This window comes from Zonotrichia leucophrys, chromosome 3 (assembly GCF_028769735.1).
Source record: "Zonotrichia leucophrys gambelii isolate GWCS_2022_RI chromosome 3, RI_Zleu_2.0, whole genome shotgun sequence".
NCBI lineage: Eukaryota > Metazoa > Chordata > Aves > Passeriformes > Passerellidae > Zonotrichia > Zonotrichia leucophrys.
The window spans coordinates 45,993,858-46,021,020 of record NC_088172.1 but is presented as its reverse complement, the minus strand read 5'-3'; the positions used below and the strand labels follow the sequence as shown (position 1 = coordinate 46,021,020).

Here is a 27,163-nt window from a genome sequence, read left to right as displayed (position 1 = left end):
CAGCTTTGGTGCATGAAGTGAACAGCGGGCTGACATACAAGTACTGATACAGTTGCAGTTCTGAGGTACTCACGGTCCTGCCCTGTCCCCAGCCAGGCCCTGCCTAACAAAATCAAACCAAGTGTAACTTGGCACATGGGGCTGCATTTAGAAAGCGCAGCAGCTCTGGGGTATTTCAGATATCTGCAGTGAGGACAGGAGAGACAGCTGGGGTGGGAGTCTTGTTAGCTAACCTGATATAAATTGTCTCTTCCCATGAATCACAGCTGTCAGGCACCAATGGGATTTGGGGGTCTCTTGGGTGAGGCTGTAAGGAGAAACTGAATATTATGATTTTGGATCTAGAAATCTAGATTTTAGAAATATTTCAGAAATTTAGGAATAGAATGCATGTGTCCATCTTTTTATGTGGGTCTAGTCTTTGAAGTATATGTTACACCATCCTTTAGCCTGCCACACTTCCACACAGAGCTGATGATATTTGCTTCCTAAAAATTACATTCAAGGGACCCTTTATGAACTGACTGTGGGCTTATGTGTTGTTTGGTATCCAATAATTTCTGAGATCTAAGCCCAGATGTTGTCATCTATCTGTTCCATTGCTCTGAAAGGAGTTCATAAAAATAGCACTCAGGAGCTCTGTATCTATTGGAATTCAATATTTCAGTCTGGCAGCCTTGAAACCGAGAGTGAAGCATTGCCCTTTTAGCCAGTACATTGTTGCCAGCTTCTGGGTCAGCAACAGGGAATGACCACATTCCGTATAATTCAGGTGGTGACCTGACAATCCTAGGTCAGTACTGCTTCAGCAATGCAAGGAGAAAGTGTTATTGAAATCAGTGCAATTATGTGCAAGAATAAAAATAAGCAACTTTGCAGGATTTTACATTTTTTTTCCTTTTCTTTTTCTTTCTTATTGTACAGTCAAACATCCAGGGGACTAGTCACCATCCTGCTGAAGGTTACAGCCGGTCTGGTCTTTAATGTCTGTTTTCAAAGATGACCCCATCCACCTGTTCATTTTCCTACAATCCTCATTCTTCACTCTGAGTGCATCCTAGTCTTTTCCTTATGTCCTATATGACGCAAGGCAATAAAACCAACAATGAGGCAAACTGGTCTATAGATCTGCCGGTCCGGTTTGTGCTACTTCCAGCAAGCGCTGCTAGGTGGCAATATGTTACCTGGAAAACCACGAGCTTCCAGCCGCCGTCGCCTCCCTCTGCTCCCGACCGAGCTGGGACGTGCCTGGGCATCGCTCCGCTCCAAAGAGGGGATGGGCCCTTGGAGCAGGACCTGGTGAGAGCAGCTTCACTCACACTTTATTGAGATTTTCCAGACACAACTGCAGGGCTGAATCCTACTGGAAAAATTCTTTGTGAACCCAAGAGGAAAAACAAGAGGCGAGCCTGCTTGTTGCAGATAGTGTTGTAAAAAGGAAATGGATGCTTCTATTGTATAAAGATAGCACTGCCTGGGACTAGACTGTCATATTCTCGAGTCTCTGAATAATACAAAGTTGAAAGCACTTGTTCAGCATGTAAAACTTTTGTTTTCCTCACATAAATGAATAATTGAAATCCCTACATATTCAATCATAATTTTTAATGAACTGGGCCAATTTTTGAACATTTTATTGACAGCTGGGTTGAAAAACAGCTTTAATAAAGATGGAGAAGATATATTTCCAGTTACATACTTCAGCCATGCTACAAATACTTACAACTGAGTTGTCTTAGTATATGTCTCAACAAGGACACAGAAAGACTGGCTCATATTTGCACAATGTTTTGAATTTGCAAAGCACTAAGCGATCTTCATTGAAAGCATTTATTTCCCTTAATCTGGCTGCTGGCAAAACCGAGGGCAGGGCTGTGCGTGACAGTGCCATTTTATGCAAGCCTCAAGTTTACCCAATTCCAGTTTGATGCCAGGGTAGCTTGCGGCATGCTCAGCACATTGGCCCAGCTGCCAGAGCTGGGTACAGGTGAGCTGCACCTGGAGCCGGAGAGGCACAGCGGCCAGGAGCAGGACAGCTGGAAAGAGCTCCCACTTAGGCTGACAGGTAAAATAGATGGATGTGAAAATGGGGAGCCCAGGTCTTTCCTTGTGGCGACGTGGACAGGGAGCTGACATCTCAGCTGCCTGCTGCGCACCCCAGGCACAGCAGGCGGGGGCCCCGCCGCTCCAGGCTGGATGCTCCCGGCAGCGATTCCTATCCCCAGGCGAGAGCTCGTCCTGAGCCAGCGGAGAAACGAGGATCTCCAATTCCCCTGACTGGGATAGGAACACGGGGCTTGGTTTTCAGAGCTGGAGGCGATCGGTGCAGAAAACAACAATAATGACGACCTGCTTATGTACTATCTAGCAACCTTGGAGCTGACAAAGTATCGTCTGCTTCAAAATTGCTTAAATTCAGGCAGAGTTCTCGCTGTTAGGGGTCACGCCTCTATGGACGCGGTGTGAAGCCCTCTCCTGCCGGCCTTAAGTCAGCCCTCAGCTCCCATGGGCTCAGTCGGCTTTTGATGCGCTTTGCTCGGTGCGGGGCTGCGCCGACACCGCCGGGCCCGGGGCGCGGGCAGGCGGCGGCGGGGCCGGCCCGGAGGCCGCGGCCGCGGTTCCCGGCGGGGCCCTTTCCCCGCAGCACCGCCCGCCTCCTCTGCTCCGCCGGCGCCGGCGCCGGTCAGAGCCGGGCCCAGGTCAGTGCCGGCCACAGGGCTCCACTGCCCCGGCCGCCCGCGGCCCTCGGGGGGAAAAGGGGGAACGGGGCCGCCGAGGCGGCGCTGCCGGGGCGAGGCAGGCGCGGGGCGTCCCGGTCCCCGCGAGGCCTCGGGGCGCCCGCGGCTGAGGCGAGGTGGCTCCTTTGGTGCGGGAGAGGCCGGCGGTGTTTCTGCTCAGCCCTGACACCTCGGGTTCCGCTTTGGGAACAGCCGGTCACCGCCCACTTCGGCCCTGCTTGGCACTGAGCCCTGCCTTGGCGGTTGATTTAACATGAAGTCATTTTGTTTAAAAAAAGGTGTCAGAAAAGCTTCCCTAGGTCAGACTGCGATCCCAAAATCCCGGGATTTTGGCATCGCAGGTTAGCAGCAAGAAATGTCCGCTGGGGAAGTAGCTTCCACCCCTCGATCTCTTGAATCTTGACGTCTTCCCAGGGTGCAGGGAGGTTGCCATTGCTTCCCGGGATTCAGTGTGTGGAGCCAAGGAAGCCGGGGACAGGCGGCCCCGGTGTGGTGCTGCTGGTCACCACTGCTGTGACGGGGGACAGGAGAATCGTGGCTGCGTGGCCGGCTCGCGCCTCGGTATATGGTTGTTTTGGAGTTGGCAGGAGCATGTATGGGTGGTGGTGGTAAGGTGAGAATAGTAAAGAACAGTGAATTAAGTGGAATTCAGAATACTTCTTGACTATAAAAGCTACACTTTTCAAGGCAACCATTGGGAAAGCATCAGTATTTGCAGTTACGGCAAGAATTGGATTCATGCTTTTATAGTTCAGGATTTGGTGACTGAAAAGCCAATGATGAGTTGGTTGTGGTTGTTTCTGTTCATGTGAAGTTGTGTGTCTGCCCTTCTTAAAGGTGTCTAAAACACACCTAGTGGGCAGTGAACTTAAAAGACTTTTCTGTCGTTGTTAAAAAAGCTCCTTTGATGACACATGTGAAGAGAACCTCTTTGGATCAAAGCATTAAAAAATAAAGGGCCCGAGTGCTTCAACGGTGCACTCGAGTGCACCGAGTGTCATCGGTATTTATGGAAAGGCTTTCTTTGTTGGCTGTTTTGCATCCTTAAATACCATTGTTTCTCAGTATGTATCTTTGTGATTTGTTTACTATTCTTCAAAATAATTAAGATGTAATTAAGAGAGAATGTAATTGTTTAGATATGGAAGGACAATTCACATCTAAACTCTAGCCTACAGGGATCATAAAAAAACTAAACGAAGAACACATAGTTTGGAAAGCCATAGCTTACTATGCCCAGAATTGAGCTGCTCAGAAACAATGAAATAACAAGAAAAAAAGAGAGAGAAAAACAGAAATGAGATGTAAATGGTCAGGCAGCTTAAAACTGAATCTACAGACAAGGTGTTCTTTTTAATTACAGGGTTAAAAGGTTTTTTTCCTCCAGTTAAATTTTATTTCCCTTGTATATTATTTGATGATCTTTCAGTTAGTTAATTTAGACATGGTCTCATTTCTTGTTTTCTCAGGTTCTGGATGGATAAACTTTGTTTGTAATGCTGACATCTAGAAAGTAGCAGGCCCAAATCTTTTGTTCTCTCAACAGTAATACAGAGGATACAAAATTGTCCTTGAAAATACCAGCTACTTTTAAAGCCTGTTTTTAGAGGAGTCATAAGGCTTTTCAAGTAACTTGATGAACTGGAGAGATTGTTGATCCCATCTAATGTGTCTACAGTGCAGGTACCAGAGACAATGTACTAAAATTTTGAACAGGGCTCAGCAAGTTTGAGAGCCATGCCATTTTGAGAAAGGCATGAGGGATCTGTTCCCTAGTTGGGGAGGCAGAATCTCCTCAGCTCCCCAGCTTTGTTTAGTTTCTGTATTTGCAAATTATGTTTTGTCAGTAGGTTTTCTGCTGCTGATCCTTTAGCATGCTTATGATCTGCTCACTGATTGCTTTCAGCAGTGAGGAAGCCAGCTGGAGAAGTGACTGCCCTCAGCTTGCTTCATCTGGTAATTATTAGAGTGGGAGAACCTGTTGGACAAGGTGTTTAAGTTAACTTAACCCACACATCGTGGAAGGAAAGCAGAGAGGTGGATAAGTGGGTGAGGTATGTGGAGGGCTCTGTAACCTTCAGGTGAGGGGTGGTGACAAGCAACTGGCAACAGAGGAATCCTGTGTGTGAGTCCTCCCTACTACACCTTTCTTGTGTCTGAGGGCAGGGTCTACTGACTCCTTGTCACTGTGAGACCAAGCTGGCCTCTTTTTGTGTTTGAATCTCTTCTCTTTGTCCAACACCATAATTTATTTTCTTTTTTTTTATTCCGTATAATCACCCACCAGCCTACTTCCTAGGGTTACAGACAGTTGTTATTTTCACTCATTTTCAACCTACCTTTTTTTCCCTACAAATGGGCTATTTTCATGCTTTGTTTCTCCATCACTCTGCCTTTTCATCTGCTTTCAAGCTGTAGGGTCAGTTGTGCCAGCCCTGGGTACTGGGCTACCACTTGCTTTCCATTAATTGGCCACTGCAGGAACCTGTTGAAGCATCTGCCAGTCATGGTGACTGCTCTCTAGTACAGGTGAATGCCTTTTAAATGACTGGTAAGCCACCCACAGGGTTGAATTGTGAGTCATCTCATCATTATCCTCAATTCACATCTTCTAACCTTTCTTCCCTTCTTTGCATTTCTGGGCTTGTTGCTGAAATTGCAACTGCCAAAGGTCTTCGTCAAGTCAGGTTTTCTTCTTGACCAAGTGCCCTTGATGCCTTTGGTAGTCTCACAGAAGTGCCTAATTGTGTTTTTAATGCCATTTGAATATTTTCTCCTCCCTGAGATTTATTTTGTGGATTTTGTCTGTTGAATCCCTTTATTTCTGTTATGCCTAATCTCAGTATACCTTCATCCAAACCCAGAAATTCAGTTGATGGGTTTTTTTTTCCAGGGTCTATATCTGCTCATCACACCTGTCACATCCTGCCCCAGATGAAAGGGCATGCTTGTTTCTCTGATGTACTGAAAACACATCCCTGCATCTTTTTTTCCCCATTTTCTTTTTCCCTGACTTGTGTCAATAATTCAGGCACCATTTTTGAACTGGAATTTTCCTTGCTCAAATATTTTAATTTGCTGATTTAGCTTGCTGTGTAATGCAGTGTTTCTTGTTTGAGCATACAGCTCCTAAGATTCAGTTCTCTGGTTTGTATTAGCTCTTCTGCCCTTTCTTCTAGAAACTTGCAACATACGGCCTTTACCTCTTACTTTGGCCAGGTGTCTTAATGTTCAGTGATAATTGCAACTGGCAGCATTGCTGGAGGTTGCTGTTTGGTACATCGTGTGTTTGGAGACATTTGGGTTGCAACAGAGTAGTTGTAACGGCTGGGCAAATACCCTTGTTCAAGACTTACAAATATCCCAAAGAATCTACTCAGAGAGTGCTGATGTGGGTGTTATCCCCAGTATTACGATGTTTTATTAACATTGTAAGGTCTCAATTTTACCCAGACAGTTGCCAGAGGCTGTCAGAAGGCCTCTGATAATCTGCATGCACAAAAATACATAGATTGTGAGTGCCTGCATGTAGATACATGTGCTGCTCTTGCATAATGTGTATTGGTCCTTTGTACTGAAGTGCTGGCCCTGGATGTGTTTATATTAATCCACAGTCTGGTGCCCCACAGGCAAGGGTGTTACAATATCACTTGAGTGTCAAATGGGATTTAAACTGTTGGTTTGTGTAAGAGGTACAATAGCTATGGAATGAACAACTATTGATGGCCATACTGTTGGCTTCTCTCTTAGTTGTCACCAGTGATATATAAAGCTGTAGCACTTAAAACATATGAAAGATACTAATTGACCACTGTTATTCCTATACTGTCAGGTTGGGCTGTTTTTCATTGTAGGAACTGTGAATAAATTACCTTTGCTACAGAGGCTAATGGGTATAGCGTGTTGCCTTTTTAAAATTAGACTAAGACTCCATTTCTGTAAGTATGTATAAATAGATGTGATTATGCTAAACTGAAAATCTGAAAATTTTAGTGTTAATAATATCTCTGCTGGTCCTACAACATTGTAAGTGTTTCTGCAACATCTTTCTTTTGCTGCTTTCATGCAAAATACAGAAATAATCAATCTCAGTCATGCAGTGGATTGTGAGCGCTCTGTACTGATTGAAATTCTGGGTGTTGTTTGTCAGATATCAGCAGAAATCCCTTTAGACTGAGAGAGCTCTAGCTCTTCCTGTCGTACTTTTCTTGAGTGGTTAGCTCAGTCAGACTGAACTATTAAAATAATCTAATTTTTATTAAAAAATTACATTGGTCACTGACCGGTACTGTAGGAGATGGTTGTAAAGAAAATAATTGAAAGATTATACCTTGCATGAGTCATTAATCATGAGTCATGATCAGCAGGCAGTGGTATCCAATTTGTTTTCTAATCCTGCACTTGCTGCTGTTCTTTATTACCATAGTGATAATATTAAAGAGCTGTTAATGCATATAACCACGCAGTTGAATATGACAGACTCTTTTTTCATTGGAATAAAATTTCCATATCTTAAGTTTGTTTTGCTCAGTATATTTCTTGTCATGAGAAATTCAGTAGTATATAAAAGCCATAAAATAGTTCATGTCAGTAAGTGGTTAAGTTAGCAGAACAGCCTTTTTCCCCCTCTCCTTTTTGCTTTCAAGCCAGTCATTGGGGCTTCCTAGAGAATTCGATCTAGTCTGTTTTAGTATGAGAGCTGGGGACACCTTGTATTCATTAAAAATTGGGAATTGGTTGTTCAAGGTACACTTGACAAGGATTGGCTGCACTGTCCATGTATTTCATGTTTGTTCTCTCCCGAGCAAAAGCTAGCGGCTGGATGGAAAGTTTTATTGCTTTAATATGCGGAGGAATGACTACTGAGGTTTTAGAGAAAAGGGGAAGGCTGTCTCTCTCTTGAGAGACTGAATATAAAAAGAACCAATTAGGAGAAATGAGCTTTAGAAACCCATTTTCACTCTTTAAATAAAATTTTAAAAGCTCTGAAGGGTGGTAGCAGAAGTGTTGCTGACTATTAGAATGTGCATAGATGGAGAGTGTTTGGGTGCAGCAGCAGTCAGGGCATGTTTTTTTATGAAGTAATGAATCTTGCATTCAATTTGATTTTAAACTTGATTAAATTTTGTAATTAGTTTTATTAGTTTACATTTTGGAAAGGTTCATTGTGACAGATTAAAGCCTTGTTTGCCAACAGCTATTAAAAAATCATCCCTTTAAGTTTTCTTGTGCAGATGATTTTATAATGCATAGATTTGTGTAGGCCTTACTAGTTTCTTTGTGTTGAGTGTGTGAGATCCTGTGGTATTGCTGGCTGCAGTTTGGCAGGACAGGTATGAATCTACTGGCATAGATGGCTCTTCACAGTTGCCTGGTATTGCTGCATGTACCTTCACATCCCATAGTAGGATTGCTCTGCAAACTCCTCCTCCCTTTGAATGAGGACTATACCTGCACCAAGAGAAGCATTTTCAAGTTTAGTGTAGAATGGTACAGCCAGTGACAAGATAAGTGTTCACCTGACAGGGCTGTTCACTTGTTTCATTAGGAGCTAATTGTCTGTGGTTTTTAATGTGCATTTCCTTGATCATGTGTAAATAATAAAGGTTTTCAAAAATGTTGAGTCTGTAAGATACCCTGAACGGAGCATACAATGTAGCTGTCACCAAATTCTGTCTCAGTGAATGTGTTTGTGTTCTGAGTTCACCTGAGAAAAACTTACCAACAGCTGCTTGCTGATTTTGAAAGTATCTTGTTTCTGCCAAATACAATTCTGGAAGAAAGAAGATCTTTTCCCAGTTATCAAAAAATGAGCATCTACCATGTCTTCTGAGTGGCCAAGCCCATTAAAAAGTAGGTTGGGGCAAAGGTAGGACTACTCTATCAAATTGCAAAATAACAGGCATATTTTTGCCATGTCCTGTGGGGATTCTTTTGATTCCCATTCTGATTGGTGTCTAAGATGACTTTATTTCCAGATCAGCTGTTTTCAGTTCAGGCTTTACCCAGTTTCTTTCAAGTCACTCGTAAACTGCTTTCTCCAGTACACCCATTTCCAGAGTAAATAAATTAAGGCAGAGATGCAGATCAAGTGATAATTACTTTCTTGTTATTTCCTGATCTACAGTTGTACCCTGTAGAGTGGAAATAGCAGAGGAATAGGCCATGGGTACACTGGTACACAGAGATACTTTACAAGTATTATTACCTGTATAAAAGGCAAGTATGGCACTCAATGCATAATATTGCTGCACACTTCTCATCCTTTGGAGCGCTGCACAGACTCTGTGCCCAAATGAGATTAACTCAAAGTGCTACTGGGATGACTGGGAAAAGCACATAGCAATCAAAGGCTAGGCAGACTAATAAGTTTTAAGATAAGGTGTGACAATTGTGTTAATGGAATTAGGTGACAGGGAGCAGACTTCAATATTAGAATGATCTTCAGTTCTTAATTTTTAAGTTCCTCCGGTATTTCTCTGGGGCAGGTCTTGCTCTAATAGTTGCTTACAGAAAAGCAGGACATCCAGATCTTGAAAGTTGTGGGATTTGATAGGATTTTTCCTCCATTATAGGTGTGTTTGAAACTTTCTTTGAGGGAAGGGTGAGAGAGGGTTTGGAAGAGTAATACAGAGTAAATTGATCTAGTGGAATATGTAGATTTTTCTGTAGTTTTTGAGCCTCTTTTGCTTTCTGCACACAATAACTTTTTTGGTAAATTTTAAAAGGAAATATTTTAAAAGGTGCTAATACCTGGCTTAACTACCAAAATCACTCCATAAAACAACTTCTGTTTACTTGTGATGGTAGATTCAAATGAAGAATTTTGCTAATATAGTTTGCAGTGATTTCTGCCAACTGTTATGATTGTATCACCTGTATATTAGCTGCTGCTGTCATACTTCCCTCTTTCTCAGAGGACTGAAGTGGATTTCAAAAGAAGTTTCCTAATTTTTTTTCCCCCTCACTCCCTATATTTCCAGAAATGGCCCTTGCTCTGTGGAAGAACTTTCTTCAGATTACAATGAAAAGGATACTACAGCAAAGAAGGTTGTCACTGTATAATGGTGCTCATGGCTATGAGGAAGAATTGATAAAGAAGAAACTTCAGCAGTTTTCTGGTGGATCTGTCAACCTTGTGAAAGAAGACAATGGCATTGCAATACTTACTTTGAATAACCCCAAGTTAATGAATGCTTTCACAGGTATTAATTAGTTGAGGGGATTGCTGGTTGGCTTTGGTCTTTCTCTTGTTCAGTTACCTATTTTGACATTTTGCCTAAAGAAAGACAAACACTCTGCTTTACCACGCCTTAGAAGAGTAAATGCGTTTATTCTGATGTGCAGCAAATGTGTCCAGTGTTTTGTAGTAACTTTGCTATACATGTCATAAGAATCTAAGAAATTCTCAATGACACAAGGACTGTCTTGCAGAAGGTGCTTCTCCCCATGTTGTTTAAGTGTTAGCACAATTCTGCCCCTGAGCTCTTTCTTGCACCTTCTCTCATTTTGTCATCACTGCTCTGGAAATATGGAAGGCATTTCTGTGGGCAGGAGACAATGCCACCTCCCTTTTGTAGGTGATAGAGAAAGACTGAGTTTATTGCTTGGTTCTTTAGCTAAAGCCTTCCCTGTACATTAAACTTCTGTAGTTTGGTCTTTTCCACTTACGCAAACTGGCTTCCATTTGTTCTTCATTTGCCTTATGTCTTAAATATCAGTGACTGGTTAATTAAAGATCAGATGAGCTGGGTATTCTCAGCTGTTGCAGGTCAGTGATCTATTTAATATGCTTTTACACTGGGGAATGCTTAGCTGTCAAAACCAAGTGCCCTATTTTATTAATCTTGTATTATGAGAGGGTTTTGTTCTCCAAGTTGAGTATATTTGCTGTCTCTTCTTAATTATCTAGATTATTCCAATTTATGTCACTCTCTTCAGATATGAGTGGCACAGGTCCAGGGTGTGAACCTGCTTGAGCTGGAGCTGTGCATAAGCCTTTACTGTAAGAATTATTTTATCTGTTAATATTTTGATGTGGATGCATTTGTGTCATCTTGCTAATTTCTTTGTTGCTGTTCTGTCTTCCTGCCCAGTTCTCACTGTTCCTTTGCTGTGAGCAAACATTTTGCAACATACTAGCAAAGTGTGCCCTTTAGATGCAGAATGCCAGTCTGTTCTTTCCACTAGTGTTTGTTAGCTGTAAGGAACCTAGGAGAGCAGCAGAATTGGTGGTAATGCACCCAGATGTTTCTGCATTCTCTTTTGTTTTGCTTACAAAACTCATGTATAAAATCATTACCTAACTTAAGAAATTGTAGCTAAAAGATGTTAGCATAGGGATTGTCCTTATGCATGCCTCTCTGTCAGCATACATGCTGTTATACAATCATAATTACATGGTTGTTTCTCCTTTTTCTACAGATTGGTTTCTGTTTTTGACTCAAAACAAAACTGTGCAAAGTACACCCTGTAGACTGAGTGCTTTTAGCTTATGTGTTGTGGAAGTTGAAAGGGGCATGCAAAGTGAGCTGTAACAGCAAAAGGAGAGAGCAGACTGGGTTTTTCTGCTCTTTGAAGATCAGGAGTAATAAAAGTAAAATTGCTTAACCCAAACTTTCATAGAAACTGGCAAATATGCTCTCTGTTTTCTGTGTGCTTGCCCGGAGGGGCTCAGAAGTGATTGGTAGCCATGCTGAGCAGATGCAGCTGCCATTTAGGGAACTGATAGCTGTTCTTTGCCTATACAATGTTCTGTGTAATGTTAATGTGCTGAAATCATATCACACATCTGGAGATGAGCACCCAAAATTAGCAGACATTTTCTCTCTGGCTCAGTTAGTTGTCCGAAAATAATCTCTTCTCTCCTTACATGACTGCTGTGAAAATAACTTATTAGTGTATGTCAATTAGATGTTCTAGTAGCAAAGAGCTACAAAAACCACTGAGGAAATTAATAGCTCTGTCTTTGTTATAGATCCTCATTAGCATATAACAAATGAGCCATGGGATCAGGCAGTTCTGTTTTAAAGCAGTGTGTAGAGAGCTGTACTCCATTTTGCTAGGCAATAGCCTCAAAAAATTGCTCAGGCAGATCTTACTGTCAGTTCAAGAGATGCTGCTTCTTTCTGCTGTACACCTCTGCTAGAGACCTTTGTTTTCAAGGGAGGGAGAGTAGAAGCAAAATCAGGCTGATCCCTTTGCTGCTGCAGTGAATGGTATGGCATCCTAATTTATACTGATCTTAATTTCATTTTTAATATTATTATTTGTAAAATGCAGTTGCTGAGAAACTACTAGGAACTTAATCCTTTGCCTTCAGTTATGTATCAAATAATGCTCTTCAAGGGGCAGGATGGGGTGTGCTACCCCTGAATTGCCTCAGCAGAAGCTGGTTCACTTCATCAGCCAGAGCCTGCAGATACAGCTACCTCCCCATCAAATTCTGTTGATTCTGTGTCTCAGAGCTTCTGAATAGGGGCAGGTGTGAATTCATATATCCATGCACACTTCCTCTCGAAAGCTGCAAAACATTATTAAACTGTTGAGGGAAATTCTATTTTCCGGGCATTTACTTTACACAGCAGTTTTTTATCTCAAAGGAATTATGTTTATTCTAAGCTTGAGCAACTCCTGAAATCAAAACCAGAACAAAATTGTTGGCAAATTGCTAATGGGCGATATGGAGATTGTTATGCCTTTTTTCTCTTCTTAATTGGAATCTAATAGCCACCTGTTCGAAATGGTCTCTCTGGAAACAAATGCTAATAATGTCAATTTAAGCCTGGTAGAGCCAATTTCAGCAACCCAGCCTCTCACTGAACTAAACTTGAATGTAGTTTAAAAGAGAAGAAAGCTGGCCTGTAGGAACTAGAAAATAGTGATGATAGTTTTTATTTTCTAGAATTTACTGGAAAATATTTATGCTCAGATTATAGCTAAAATGCAAACAAACTATTTATTATTAATTCTGTAAAAAGCATGAACTTAGTGGTATCACATACTGAAAGACTAAGATTGACAGAATGAGGATTTGCTTTAGTGTTGTGCCTTCTTCATTATGTCAAACATCAGGAAATATACCTGTTGGTAAAATAATAGTTCAGTGTTGTCAGGAATGGAAAAGAGCCTCTCACAGGAGGGTAGGACAGGCGCTGTCTTTTATCCCCTGCTATTGCATGTAACAAGCTGATATGGATCCTGCATTTTTTCAGTTAACTTGATTTTTTTCTTGGAATACTCTGTGGAAAGACTCTTCAATACCTCACTGCTTTGCCCATTAAAAGAACCACAAATAGTGGTTCTGCTGTATTTGACTCTAGCAATGCTTGGATGCCATCCCAAATACTCTTCTGTTAAGAAGATTTAAGAAGGGAAATATGCAAGAAGTTAAGTCCACAGGGTTAATGCACACCTGTTTGAATGGCAGCATTTGCAGAAAAGTTGAGTGTGCCATCAGGCTGGAAAAGCATTTCAAGTGAAGACCCACAAAAATCTCATCTAGGCCCAGTTCTGCTCAGTATTTTCATTCTTGGCTTGGATGATGAAGCAAAAAGTGAACTGCTGGAATGGTCACGTGACCACATATTAGGAGAGCTTGCAAGATTATTTTTTGGAGTAGAGGAGAGTGATCTTGATTAGCTGCTGCTAAGAGCTCAAGATCAACAGGGTGAAATTCAGTGAAAACAAATGTAATGTGCAACATACAAAAAGCATGACCAAATTATAAATACAGAAGGGAAAGCAACTGGCAAAACTGCTGGGATTTTTTAGGGGATCATAGTAGGGACTTGACAGTGGGTACACAAAAACCCAACTCTATCCTATTCTGGTATATAATATGTAATATATATAATATGCAATGTCCACTTGATTATTGGCTACCTCAGAAACATTGTCAAAGTGTATTATTGCAGTGTCTGACACCAAACCTAAGGGATAAATACTTGACCGAGTGCTCACTCTTGATGTGGGACTGGGAAGCTTACTTCATAATGTACTGTAAGGAAAAAAAACAAGAAAGAAAACATAAATGTCCCCTGGACTAGGGGGGACATTTATGTTTTCTGCTAATGGGATACTTCAGAAGAGGATGAGTCGTGTGCATGCATGCATAGGGTTAAAAAAGCAGCACTGTTGGCAGAGGAGAGAGTCCTTGAAAGTATTAATCAAAAGCACGTGTCTGTCAGAAGAATGTAGCCATGTCCATCTAAATTCTTGTCAAAGAAGGGTAAAGCTGAGAGTGTCATCAGCCTGTATGTACTCTGCTTTCTGAAATTAGTTTCTGTACATGTTTTCTCTTAAGTATATAACTGGACTGAGTCATAGGCATTCAGAGAGGAAGAGCTTTGAATTAATGCAGGTACATTCCGTTGCTGTGGAAGATGCTGCTGTCTAGGATGAGCTCTAGAAACAGGAGTTTGTAGAGTTCCATGTCAGGAGGAGTACTTAAGCAAATATGATGTTTATGACATTTTATGATGAATTGGATGTTTAAACAAGAAACAAAAAGCTAGTACTGTATGATGATATGCTTTATAAAGACAGTCTTTTTAGAAGGGAACCTTTGTTAACATTGACTGGTTGTGCCTTGAGTCCACCCTGGACACGATTCTTTTCTATTCTCTGCCCAATTGTTTGGGCAGGGAAGAATGTCAGTAACTTCAATATGACTAGTCAGACAGATCTGGATCAATACATATAAATTCATCTGTCCTGGATGTATGCAATTGCAAGCAGAAATAAATTAGGCAGAGGATTTTGTTTGTTGGTTTTGTTTGGTTTTGTTTTGGAGCTTTCTTGAGTATAACACAAATATCCTTCATACAGAATATCCTTTTGAATTTTGGGAAGTGCATCCTTGGAGAACAAATGTATGCCAGTGATTGTGTGCAGGATTTAGGATGATACTTTCTGTTGTGATTTTAAGCCCATCACTTATTAACTGTAACTTGGTTTTTCTGGTGGAAAATGTAAGAAAAAACATGATGGTGATAATAATTTCCTGTTAAAAATTTTGTTTCTCCCCTCTTGTGGCAGGCACTATGATGGTAGAACTCCAGGAGAGGGTAACTGAACTGGAAAACTGGAAGGATGGCAAAGGTCTTATAATCCACGGTGCAGGAAATACTTTTTGCTCAGGATCTGATTTGAATGTTGTCAAAGAAATATCCAATTCCCAGGCAAGTATTAATATACATTAAGGTTTTGGAGAAAATTAATTTTTTGAGATTCTTTTTAGACAGAAATGTTGCACTACACTCTGCAATTTTACATACAGGTCACAGAATGGAGTTTTAATGTCAAAAAAAATGCTGTCAGCTCCTTCAAGCTGTGATTTAAATGTTATTGTAAATGATTCATAACTCTAAAGTCCTACACTAGATATTCATTTTAGCCTTTTCTTTTAAAAGTGTCATTTCAGTTTCTCACAGCAGTATATGGTGAATTTTCACGTCAGATAATATGTGCTTCTGTAGTTTGACCTTTAGAAACAGATAAAAGTAATAATTTCTCATATTCTAAAGTTAAAAAAAGAAATTTAAGTAGAATGGCTGCTATTACAGAAAGGTTTCTATTTTATCAAAACTGCGCTTGGGCCTGCATGAAATGGAAGAACAGATGCAATTCTTGCGCTGGACTTGAATCATGTGAGTCTTGTGTGTGTCTGTGAAGTTGCAGAGCTTGGGGTTTGATGGCAATTTTTTGCTCATGCCACCCATTGGACAACTTTCATGTGTGCTACAATTCTTTCTGTGGGTTATTATGTGGATTTGGCAATGTGTTTAATAGGACTTTGCCAGCTGCCACGGAAGAGGGTCTTCCTGTGCTGCTCTTAGACCTGGTTTGCAGTTGTGCTAAGTGCCAATCCTGCTGCTTTTTTGTGGCCCCTGCAAGCTTCAGGATTTAACCATGTAAATGAAACATTTAATTGGCCCTTCCAGTATGACTATCAACACAAAAACTGGTTAATCTGATATTTGTCTTTAGTGATGATTTTTTTTTTCTGTTGATAAAACTAAATATCATAAACCCCACTATTTTTATTTTTTGCCTTGTAAAATAAACAGGGCAGTCCAGTTTTCAAAGGGTATAGGACAATTTGTTTCCTTTTGGGAGCACCGTAAGAGAGATGCTTTTCTTAATACAGAAATGTCATGCTTAATAGTATAAATGGATTTGGGGGACGTTTTCATCTGGATATTTTATAAAAACTGGCAATTTAAAAAATGTAGATGTGATTTTTTTCTAAATTGATTTTTTTTTTTTGATCTGGAATTTTTAACTTCTTTGAACATTATACCAACAGAAAAGGAGGTGAAGCCAAGCAAGGTCAGTTCTTTCCTTATTTGCAGTCTAGGCTTTCTTTTAGAAATCTGCATTCAGTAAATCTCAGTGATTCTGCTTCCATACATTTCGTATTCTGTCTGTATGCTTATACAAATTACTTGGAGCCACTGCAGTGGCAGAGAGGGCTCTTGCAAGGACTAGGTTTGATAAGTGATATACTGGACAGAATGAAATGTATACGTGTTATAACTTTGTTGAGAATTCTCTACACATAATCTAGATCTCATTCTAGTATTGAAATTAAAGCCTGAGTCACCAGAAATGCTCCAAGAATAGTTAAACATAGTTGCTTTTCTATTTCCATTGGAGAGTTCAAGCTATTTATCTTTTACTGAGAGTTTCTTTATAGTAGCTCCTAAAGCATCTGTTTGGTGGGATTAATAGTCTTTATTAAATAAAGCTTTACTAGAATATGGAATAGCATTTGCTGTTCTTCAGTCTTACAGAACTCTTCTCTCTAACTTCATGCAGATGAGAGTGTTTGTCTGGTTTCAGGTTAAGTTTTCTGTCCATAGGCATCTTCAAGGCAAAATCGAAAAAAAAAAGGTGAATGACTTCATGCCTGAACTGGTATGTCTTTCACAGTATCACAGAATATTCTGAGTTGGAAGGGACCCACAGGGATGATCGAGTCCAACTTTTAAGTGAACGGATTGAACCCACAACCTGTCGTTATTAGCACCATGCTCAAACAACTGAGCTGTCCTTTACAATTTTTTCCAAGGCTGCTTTAGCCCATATCTTTTAGTAATTGCAAACACTTTAATTTTATCCAACCGGTTGGTTGAGGGAGGACTATATTTTTCATAATTTTAGGTACAGTTTGCTTTTCCCTGTGGTGCAGAATCGGCAGAATAATGGCCAAGAATGCTGAAGGATTTTCGTGCCCCCTAGTGGCTCTTTGTCCTCCTCTCCCACTTCATTCCTTTCCTCTTTCTTTGTCCACCTTCTCCCATGTTCAATTGTTCCTAACTCTGAAGCAAACCTAGGTCCCCTGCCTGTTTTCTTTTCTGAGTGCTAACATTACATCACCAAATCACAAAAGGTAAATGAATAGTGCAATTTAAATAAAATTTTTTCCCTTCTGCCTTTATAAGGCTTTGTAAGCTGTTCCCAGTGCAAGAACCTCATTCTGGAGTGAGACTTGAAAAGTTGCCTAGCTGAAAAGCAAGAATAGCTCTTAAAGCAACAGCTCAGAAAAAGAAGCATAAAGGATAACTTTGCTTTCCTTGTCCCTGTCTAGAAGCCCCAGGACAGAGGTTCCCAAACATATACTGTGGAGGGAGGACTTTGGAGCAATTGGAGATAATATGTAAATTATGTTCTGTCTGTAGTGCAAATGGATTCAAAGCTCTTGCAGCAATAAGAGTCAGCATTACAGTTTTCTACTTTATGAAGGTGACTTTCTTCTTCCCTGCCTCTCCTAGGCCCACACCGAGCTATTAATCCTTTTCTTCCATATGTAATGCATTTTACTGCATTTTACCTCCCTTTCTGCTAGTTAGATATCTTCTTATTTCAAGGACAGCATTAGAGCTGCAAATATAATTATTCTACTAGACTGCAGTGAGCACCTCTTAGTCAGAGAATTTTATCTGAATAGTAGCCTTATTTTTCCTGTCAGGAAGGTTTGAAGGGTTTATTTGCCGGGACTCAAGCAATTGTTTTTTTTTTTGTTTTTTTTTTTTTTTTTTTTTCTTGTTTTTTTTTTTTTTTTTTTAAGGAGTGTTTTCTGTGCTGTCATTTTTTCCATGGGATACACAGTAATCTCTCTACCACCTGAGAGAATGAAGACTTTATTTTTGTCTGCTCAGACATAAATGCATTTTTCAAGTTTGTCTATTCTGGAATTAATCTTTAATTACCATTTTGGATTTTGTCATGAGTTGAGAAGGCCAGTTTGAATGCAAGGATTCTGCTGTGATGAAGTGAAAAATTGTGTTCTCTGAAGAGCTTTTGTGCAACTTCATCCTGACAGTTGTAATTTGGGAATTGCGCAAGTCTTTAGCTGAGAACTGGTACCTTGGATGTTTGTGTGGGATTTGAACTTAGCTACTAAGGCAGCTATCACAAAGGGTTTGAGTGTTCTTTAATTTGGAATGGAAATATTGCATCTGTTCTTTGGGGGTGTAGGAGATGGCTACAGTGATAAGTAAAAGCCTTTTTATAAATCATCAGCTGCTAAAATTTTCAAGCAGCCCTATAGTGCAGTAAAACTAAATACACTGGTTCTTGCAGAATGATTGTCATGGCACTCAGATCTGCCAGAGATGTGCACCTAAATATCATAATGTTGGTTGGCTTTGGGCAGAGTAGCTCTTGGGAATACACGACTAAATGGACAGTAAATCACCTGCAGTTGGCCTACTGTTATTTCAAGGCTCTATTCCAAAGATGTACTGAAGACTTACTGCATATATTTTCTTTCCCTGAGTCAGAGGCTTTTAATTTAGGCAGGTTCTCTAAGTTGCCAGCTTTTGTAAAACTGTATTTTAGAAATTAGTAAATTCTGGTAAAGAGATATTTGATTTGGTTTGTTTGTTTTTGGTTTTCTTTATTATCTGAAAGATGTGCTGAAATTTTTACCTACTTTTTTTAATTTCTGCAGTGTCCAAGCATAATGTTTTCGTTTTATCTGGGATAAATAATATGTGTTGTTCAGTTCAGTATGTATATGAACATGGTGGTTCTAGATTATTTAGCCCAGTTACTTGTCAAGTTCGTGCTTAACTCTAGATGTCTGAGAAGGAGGATAACAACAGGGAGGGCAGATAGATAATGATTTTGTCTCAAAATATTTTCTTAGCTTCCAGCATCTTGTGACTAAGACTTCTAGAGCTAGAGGTGTTGCCTTCTATGTAATAGCCTTTTGTTGATGTTCCTGTTGTGAGTTTATGTAGTTGCTCTTGAAATCATGTAGAGGGTGCTGTCAAGTGTTCCACATTTTAACTACACGTTGTAGGAATAAATATTTGTTTTGAATGTGTTTTATTTGGAGCCCTTTAGTTCTTATACTAGATGAGAAGTAAATGATTGTATTTTTTTCACTGTTGATTGCAAGGAAGTGTAAAACATAAAGGATGTGAGACATAAGAAGAATCCTCTTTCTGATTTGGTTTTTAATTTGTTTCGGTGTTTTGTGGTTTGGTGTTTTTAGTTTCCTTTTTCTTAGCTGAAATGCTTTTGGCCCAAACAATAAAAGATTAAATTGGTAAATTGTATCTTATCTAAAACTTTATGGATTTGGGACAGTGAAAAGTATGTAGCACACTGTGGCTTTGTACAGAATTTAAAAACTCAGATTTATGTGTTTTCAACTTGAAGTGAGAAGAGGAAATTAAGAGGAAACACAAAAGTTTCACAACATAGAAATTCAGTATTGCAATTACTTTAACAGTTGCTTAATTTTAACTGAAATTTATATAAGTCAGTTGAGTTCTGATTTGTTTTTTAACCTGATTTATACTAGGTTTTCTATTTGTGCATAGCAGGGTTGGGCTAGAATTTGGGCAACGTGAACCAGAGACAAAACCCAGCTGAAGTAAATATAAAGAATGCTTACTCCTCTTTACTTTGTCTGTGTGTTTAATTGCTTCACATTAAGATCATGTAACATTTTTTAATTTCCTATTCATTGTAGGATGGGATGAATATGTGCATGTTTATGCAAAACACCTTAACCAGACTTATGAGGTAATATATTTTATTTACCCATCTATGAAGTAATTATAAGTATCAGAATGTATTTTGGCTAATTCTTTAACGAGATGTTTAAAGATAAATATGTATGTATGTATGCAAATATGTATGTTATATATGTAATTTTGAATCCCAGACCTTGTATTCACACATGTTAATCAGGTAGGTATTTATGGATTTAAATTAGACCTTAACATTTTGCAACTATTACACTTTCCAGAGATCGGAACAGGAAAAAAAACCCCAGGCTTATATGTGTAGAGCTAGGAGATATGAAGAATTAAGGAAATCTAAGACTTCAGATTTTCTGAAACTCAGCCTCTCTAACTCATTGGAAATTGGTAGCTCTTAAATAACAAGCAGTAACAGGTTATGCAGCCTACATAGGTAACATTTATTTGATATATTTATTTTATCTTCCCACTTCACAAGAGGAGTGTGTCAGTCCTACCATCTGGTAATTCTGAAAGCAACACCCTTTCCTTTAGACTTAGCTTCCCTTTAGAAGTCACGTTTCTATTAAATCCATTTGTGGTAGAGTCTATGTTTTTCTGCTTAGAGCTCCTTGAAGATGAATATTCTTTGTTTTCAAATATTCATTGTTATCAAATAATCTATATGAGAAAATGTTATGAATTAACATTTTTTCTGTAAAATTACCCAGGAGATTGGAAACTTACATTAGTAGTACTGTAAGGAATCCTCAGGATTGGAAGCCATTTGCATAAGCTTGTCTCCATATAATCGAAATTGATGGGGCAAAGCTAAGAGGAGGAAGATGTGTGAAGATTAAGTCCCCAGCTCAGGTGTGTAGACTTAGTGTATCTTTAAGCCATGGTTCAGGGGGAGCACTGAGCTGCTGTCTGGGGACATCTGTTGTAGAAAGGATTAGTCTCCCTCAGAGGTGAGGCTGACTGATCCTGAGAGAGGTGCCTCGAATGGATTAGAGTGTGGATGTAGCCATCTTGGACTCACATCTTCTGCTTTCTTGTAAAGCACAGGAAAAATGGCATTGCCCTCTTGCAGTGGGTTCTCTTGTGCCATGTATTGTATGAACTGTGCTGCAGCTTGTAAGGGAACTTGGGCTGTCAGAGTGTTGGTGCTTCTGTTGAAGGAGAACTAAAACCAAACATGTGGTTATGATTAGGATGCTGACTTCTGAATGTGGTTTGTAAACTGCTCAAAAAGCTGAATGTCTCTTCACAGTAAAAGATGAAACAGCTGTATTAATGTGCAAATTCTGTGACTAACCAGCTGCCTTCATTTCTTAAGGAACTTGCCTTATCCTAAGTCACTGTTCATTAGTATTCATTTCACATCAGCAGTGGGGAAACTTTTCCTTCCCTCTGTCCTTTGAATTACCTTGAACATGATTAAATACCTTGAACATGATTAAATACAACACCAACAAAGGTAACAGATTGCTGCTTTCCTCAAAAGGTTTTGTCTGCAAAAAAAGTTTTGTTGATGACTGAGATAGTAGCACTCTGTTTGAAGAAGCTGCTGAAGCTGTCATGGTAAATCTCATTAATTTTAGATAACTCAGCCCTTCAGTTCTTTGTGTCTCTTTCTGCTGCTTTCTGTGGTGCACTGGCTTAGAGTAGAATCTTGTGTTGCTATCCTGTCACTCCTCACAGGTAGTCTTTTTTAGATATATTCTATAGCAGGTATTTTTCATAACATGTGTTTTTTAGTACGTGATCTTTATTTTGATTCCATTTAAAATATCTGTGTTGCTGTTTCATTCTGGGATTCTCTATCAATTATGCAATTGTAATTTTGACATAAGTGGAATTGGTGTTGTGCCAATTGCCCACAAAGATGTAGTTATTTGATTAAATTGGAACAGTATATTTTTCTCAACTTTCACTGTATAAATGGTTTGGTTGAATTGTTTTTTTTAATTTCTGAAAGGCTAAAAGCATGAATTTTGCTTACTGAAGTCTCTTGTGCAGGTTGCCTTTGATCAGTGTTGCATTAGTTCAAGGAAAAGCTTTTGGAGGAGGAGCAGAACTTACCACAGCATGTGATTTCAGGTAAGGCTGACAAGTGTTATGTTGGGTCAGTGATTTAATGACTGTACCATGAGGTAGCACTTCTACCAGGAGTAACCTTCCTGGGTTCCAAGGCATTTGCAACAAGATTTTGTCATCAGACTTCACAGGAAAAGTTGTGGTTTCTGCCAGGCTATGTGGTTTGAATCACTGCGTAAAACAAGAGCAGGAAGGTTCTTTAGCAACTGACTCTTTTACACACCAAGTGGGTCCAACTCACCCCTGAATGAGAGGTAGGAGGCTTGCAAAATTGTCTATCTCCCTGTGTTGCTTTTTGTGAATGTCATAAATAAAAATAAATATCTTCATTACTCTTGTATTTCTTGTTTTGTGTTTATTATTTGTAATGTAATTTTGTGCTGCACAGCTGTTTAAACAAGAATTTGAGGTGCAGAGTAAAACAAATGAGGTTTCATCCCTGTGTTTTTTTACATGCAGGTGCAGGGATTTGCTAGCACAAAACAACTGGCAAAAAAAGGAGGGCTTTAATTAAACATGCAGAACAGGAATGGGAAGACACTAAAGTAATAAAATGTCACTTTATATAAACCATTGCTAATGTGTAAACAGCCTACAGGTGTAGCAGGATAAGCACAGTGGGCAGCATCTCTGAAAATGAGAAGCTTTTAGTGAGGTTTTCATCTAAGAAAAGAAAAGGTGCTTTTGAAGAGGGCCTTAGTGGGAAAGAAATTGCCCCAAACAAGCTGAAAGAAGGTACACTCAAAAGTAAAGTAAACTAGAATATTACAGCACTGTTCCAGGTATCAAGACCAGGCTTTGGATAGAGGAGATGGTATCTGCATTGTCTGAGCCACTTGGAAGCAATCTTCCTTTGCTTTGAAAGTAGATGTGGCTGGATCTTTCTTCATCTCTGCTCAGCACACAGTGAGCTGAAGCCCCAGCTGTGATGTGGGTCCAGACTGTTACAAATAGCAGAGAGGCTCTGTGTTTGACAGCTGCAGTGCTGGCAGGAGAATGCACCTGGGAGACTCAGCAGACCTTTCTGTATCTGTGAGCCTGTCGACAGAAAGTGTTTCTTGTTATCTCTAAATAGGCGTTTAGGGAATGGGAATATAATGAAATGGAAATCTTTTGGCTTTTTAAAATACGTTCTCTCTACTTACACTCCAGCTATGCTGTTTTGACATGCTGTGTAATTATAGGCATTATCAAGTAGCTGTTATTTGCATGAATTGAGCAGCTGCAATTCCTCTCATGCAGTGCCATAATTTTCATAATAACTACAGCTGTTGATCCATCTTCCATTACTTTCTACACACTCATCCAGTGCAACTAAATAACTGACATTCAGGAGCAGCAAATGGGACTTAATTAATAACAGCAACAAGACAGAGAAACATACTCTGTGCTGTTATTGCTCTTGAATTTGAGAATTTTGATACTGGTGGACAAAATTCCAGGGTTTTTTTGAGGACTGTAAGTAGATATTAGTGGAATAGGTATTCTGTCCACAGTCACTAGATGACAAAAGATGAACATGAGACAGAAATCAGAGATTTGTGTTCTTCATTGAATAATCTGTTTGAATGTTTTATTTTTAAAAAACAAAATGAGTTTGTTGTGGTTGCTTTTAATTCTAGATTTTCAAATACAGTTCTGTTTTTCACAGTCTCTGTTTAAACTACCAAACTGCTTGGTTTTGGCCTGAAATATTTTCTTATTTTTATCTCTTTCCCTTTGTACTACATTAACTATACTGATATTGTTTGAGCAACTCACTTGAACCAAAATGATCTAGGTACCTCCTCTGAAATGTGTTCTGGCAGCATGATACGTATCTCTACTAAAGTAGAGGTGTGGACAAGTCCTTTTTTAAGATAGCTGAGGTGGTTTAAGATATTAGTGGTACATTCTTCCTGTAGCAGTTCTTGTGGCTAATTGTCCCACTCTGTTTTAAGCTGGCTCATTTTAAATTGGACTGGGGCTTGTGTGAACTTTGGCACGTTTATTGCTGAAATAAGGACAATGATAAAAAGTGAAAGCATCTGAGGTTAGTCCACCCTTAATCTGGAGGAAGATGTCTTCTCCAAACGTCATCTTCAGTCTTAGCTGTTTTATGTGTTGCTGCAGTATGGCTCTCCAGAAAACTAGTGTCCTTATAAAGATCATAAGCATGTTACTGGAGGAAAAAAAATCAGACCAGTCCAGACAAGGGCAAGGTAATTAATTTCCTTTCAGACTTTTTCTGGTATGAAAATTGGAAAGATAAAGCTTCTGACACTAGAATTATTCATTTCAATTATTACTGCAAAACTGGGTAATGTAGAAGGGTGCAAGTATGAAACTTGCTCAGACAGCTAAGCATTTTAGTAATATTTTCAAGAAATACTGACTTTTTTCAATGTGCCATAGTTGAGCACATGAAGGTGGCTCGTGTTTTCTGCTGCCAGATAATAATGTGTTTTATAGCTCTGCATGACACTGCAGCCATTTCAGTGAGGTGCAGAAGTGAATGTGATGTTGGATTTACTGATGGAATTTCACAAATAATTGAGGTGTCTGCTTTGGATTCCTTTATGCAGAAACTTGAAATGTGTCTTGTGCTTACACAATGTGTGAAGACAAGGAGAGCAGATTTGGCAGGATTGGCTGAGGACTTCAGAAAGGAAAATAGGAATGGTCTTGGATTGTTGGACAATAAGCTGAGAGATATGGGCAAGAGGCAGTAATGAATCCATTTGTGCAATTAGCAGATCACAATAATCTCTGAGTGCAGTCACTGCGATGCACCCCCAGATAATAGCCAGAATAGCTAACTTTGAATTCTGAGCTGTCTTGTCTTCTATTGCATGTTGATGCCTTTGAGAAATCTCACTGGGGCAATGTCTGTGTAGGTCTTCTATGCACATAAATTTGGTCCTACCTCGCCTGGCAAATGGACTTCCATTGTATCTGAGTGCTTCTGAAACACAGAGTCTCTTTCCCCCTACCTCCTTTTTCCTCTCTAATGCTGCTCCAGTCCAAGTAGATATGTGTCTGTGTCTCTGCCATGTAAATCAAATTTAAAAGTTGGTGTCTTGAGGCAGAGGTTGAGAGTGCAGAGATGGAAAACTGCCCATTTCTCATATCATTGATCTCAGAATGGGCTTGTAGATGGGGACAGCAGTGATTTCCTTTTCTTCTTTAGAAAATAAATTCATGAACTATAGTTTCTTCAGCTGTAGTCGATGTTGCACAGTTAAATTGCAAAGGGCGAGTTTCATTACTGTTATAAGTGCTGAGCTAACTATTAGCTTATGCTAATAATATTGCATTAATCAAATTGGCCTTCTTTCATTTTAGCAGTGTGTTTTCTGTATTTCTGTGAAATATGTAGGCATGCTTAGTATTACATTTTAAGGTGTTAAATATGTTCCATGGAACACTTAGTAAGAGATGAAATGAAATGTTATTGAATAGCTTTTGGTGTGTGTGTTCCTGTGATAATTTATGTTTATTTGATTCTACAAGTTGTATTTAATGGAACATATAGGAAGTCAAAGCAACAGAAAATAATCTAGTCTCTGCATAGATGTAGCTACACTATGACCAACTTTTCAGTTGTTTCACCTTTCAAAAAGGAGAAGTGGAGGAAGGTGTAAAGACTTTAGTTTTCTGCAGTAAACTTTTTCAAAAATAGGTTTCAGAACATCAGAGCACAGCACATGAGCTTCTTTGGAAATCATTTACTCTGTACAAGGATTTGGGCTTTTAATTTTATCAGGAGGAACATTTGGGTGCACAAGATGCCTCTGTTTGAAATAAGGGAGCTTCAGGACATAGTAGCATTTTTTATTGTGTAGAGCCAGATAGGATGTAGCAACATGGGATTCACATATTCATGAATTATTGCAGAGTCCAGGCTCACAAAGCACTTTTCATTCATATGACTGTAACATTGCTACACATCATCAGAGAAGAGTCAGTAGCCAAATGAGTGAGTTCTCTGTAGAAGCCTAAAAGATAAGGGACTAAAATGTTTGTGGTTCAAAAACTGATAGCTGGATATCCATGGAACCCACCAAGAATTGTTGGTAATAACACACTGTGAGAAAGAACAGGATGTGGGTGGAATAGGGGCCCATATGGAGGTAGAGCAGCACTTTTCTGGGACAGATGTCCTTGTTCTGACACAACAGAAAAAGCACAACACAGTACAGGGCAAGTGCAGCAATGAGATTGAGAAATGGACATGCACTATAGATTATGACCATCAAAGACCCTTCAAGCCTCCACCTGTTTCCAGAAAGATGGAGAAGAAAGAACTGTGCATGATAACTAATTTGCATAGAAAGTGAGAAGCTTACCTCCAGAACAGGGTAAACATATCTATGAAAAGGTATTCCCCACAAAGCCTGGGCATGTGTGCAGCCCAGGACCCTGGATACTCCAGCTGGATCAGTGCTGGGGCTAGAACAGGTGATCTCTCTAATTCTCTTTCTTCCTTTCTTTCTCTCTCACACTCTTTAATTCATGTCTCTCTCTTTCTTCCCTTTCACCCTACCCCTTATCCAAAACCCACTGCTGTGGGCTTATGCTGGGAGGTCAGGGACTTGAATAACAATGTCCTTGCCAAGTGTGTAAATTATTAATAAAACTCTATAAGCTTTTGCAGAACCTCTGACTTTTGCCATTCCTTTCAACCACGAACGTCTACGAATCTTGGGTTCTCCCTTCTCCTTAAGGGTGGGACGCCACATTCTCACAGCTTCAAGTGCTTGCTGTATGGCATACATCACTTTTCTAAACTGTATACATTTTGGTCTCATATGTATATGTGTGTGTATATATATATGTGTGTGTGTGTGTGTATATTTAAAATCTCCTGCAAATCAGTTGGCTATTTTAGAATTCCAATGCAGTCCTACATCACTTCCCATTTTTAGAGCCCTGGGGGTTTGTTACTACAAGTTTCTGCTTATGATTTTAAAAGTCTCACATTGCCTGCCTTTAAGAAGGCTGTTCTTATTTTTGACATGGTACATTTGACATCTGGTTAAGTAAGCACTGCCAGAAATGGGCTCAAGATCTTGTGTTATTTGCCTTGTATTTATGGGCTGCTATTGGGGGTGTTTTACCAATTTTCATTTGGGATTGAATTTTGTGTATTTACATTCTTTCAGGAAGAGAATTTGTAGATGTAGTCTACAATTCAAATTTGCCACTCTTTGATTTTAGTAGAAATTTAAATGACATCAGCAAAGCATGAATTTGAGTTGATGCTTTCTTTCTGAAGTTGTCTTTTTGCAGGGATTTACTTCATTCTAGGTTTTTAAATTTGTTTTGGGTTTGGTTTGTTGTCTTTTTTTTGCCCTTGGGAGA

General features: G+C 39.6%; 1 protein-coding gene across 7 annotated transcripts in view; it reads left to right on the top strand.

The window, feature by feature from the left end:
* The first annotated feature begins 2,027 nt into the window (after window positions 1-2,027).
* Window positions 2,028-27,163, top strand: part of ECHDC1 (ethylmalonyl-CoA decarboxylase 1) — a 44,512-nt gene continuing 19,376 nt past the window's right edge. The window contains exons 1-5 of one of the 7 annotated variants that reach the window (XM_064708014.1): window positions 2,028-2,065; window positions 9,722-9,943; window positions 14,778-14,920; window positions 19,729-19,781; window positions 21,731-21,823. In XM_064708014.1, the coding sequence (XP_064564084.1) occupies window positions 9,724-9,943; window positions 14,778-14,920; window positions 19,729-19,781; window positions 21,731-21,823 (509 nt within the window). In that variant the 5' untranslated portion in view covers window positions 2,028-2,065; window positions 9,722-9,723. Of the gene's footprint in view, window positions 2,066-2,650; window positions 2,700-2,986; window positions 3,080-3,206; window positions 3,300-4,769; window positions 4,793-4,840; window positions 4,864-9,721; window positions 9,944-14,777; window positions 14,921-19,728; window positions 19,782-21,730; window positions 21,824-27,163 lie in introns of those variants that run through there. The other 6 variants (XM_064708015.1, XM_064708017.1, XM_064708016.1 and 3 more) reach the window with 6 other exon arrangements.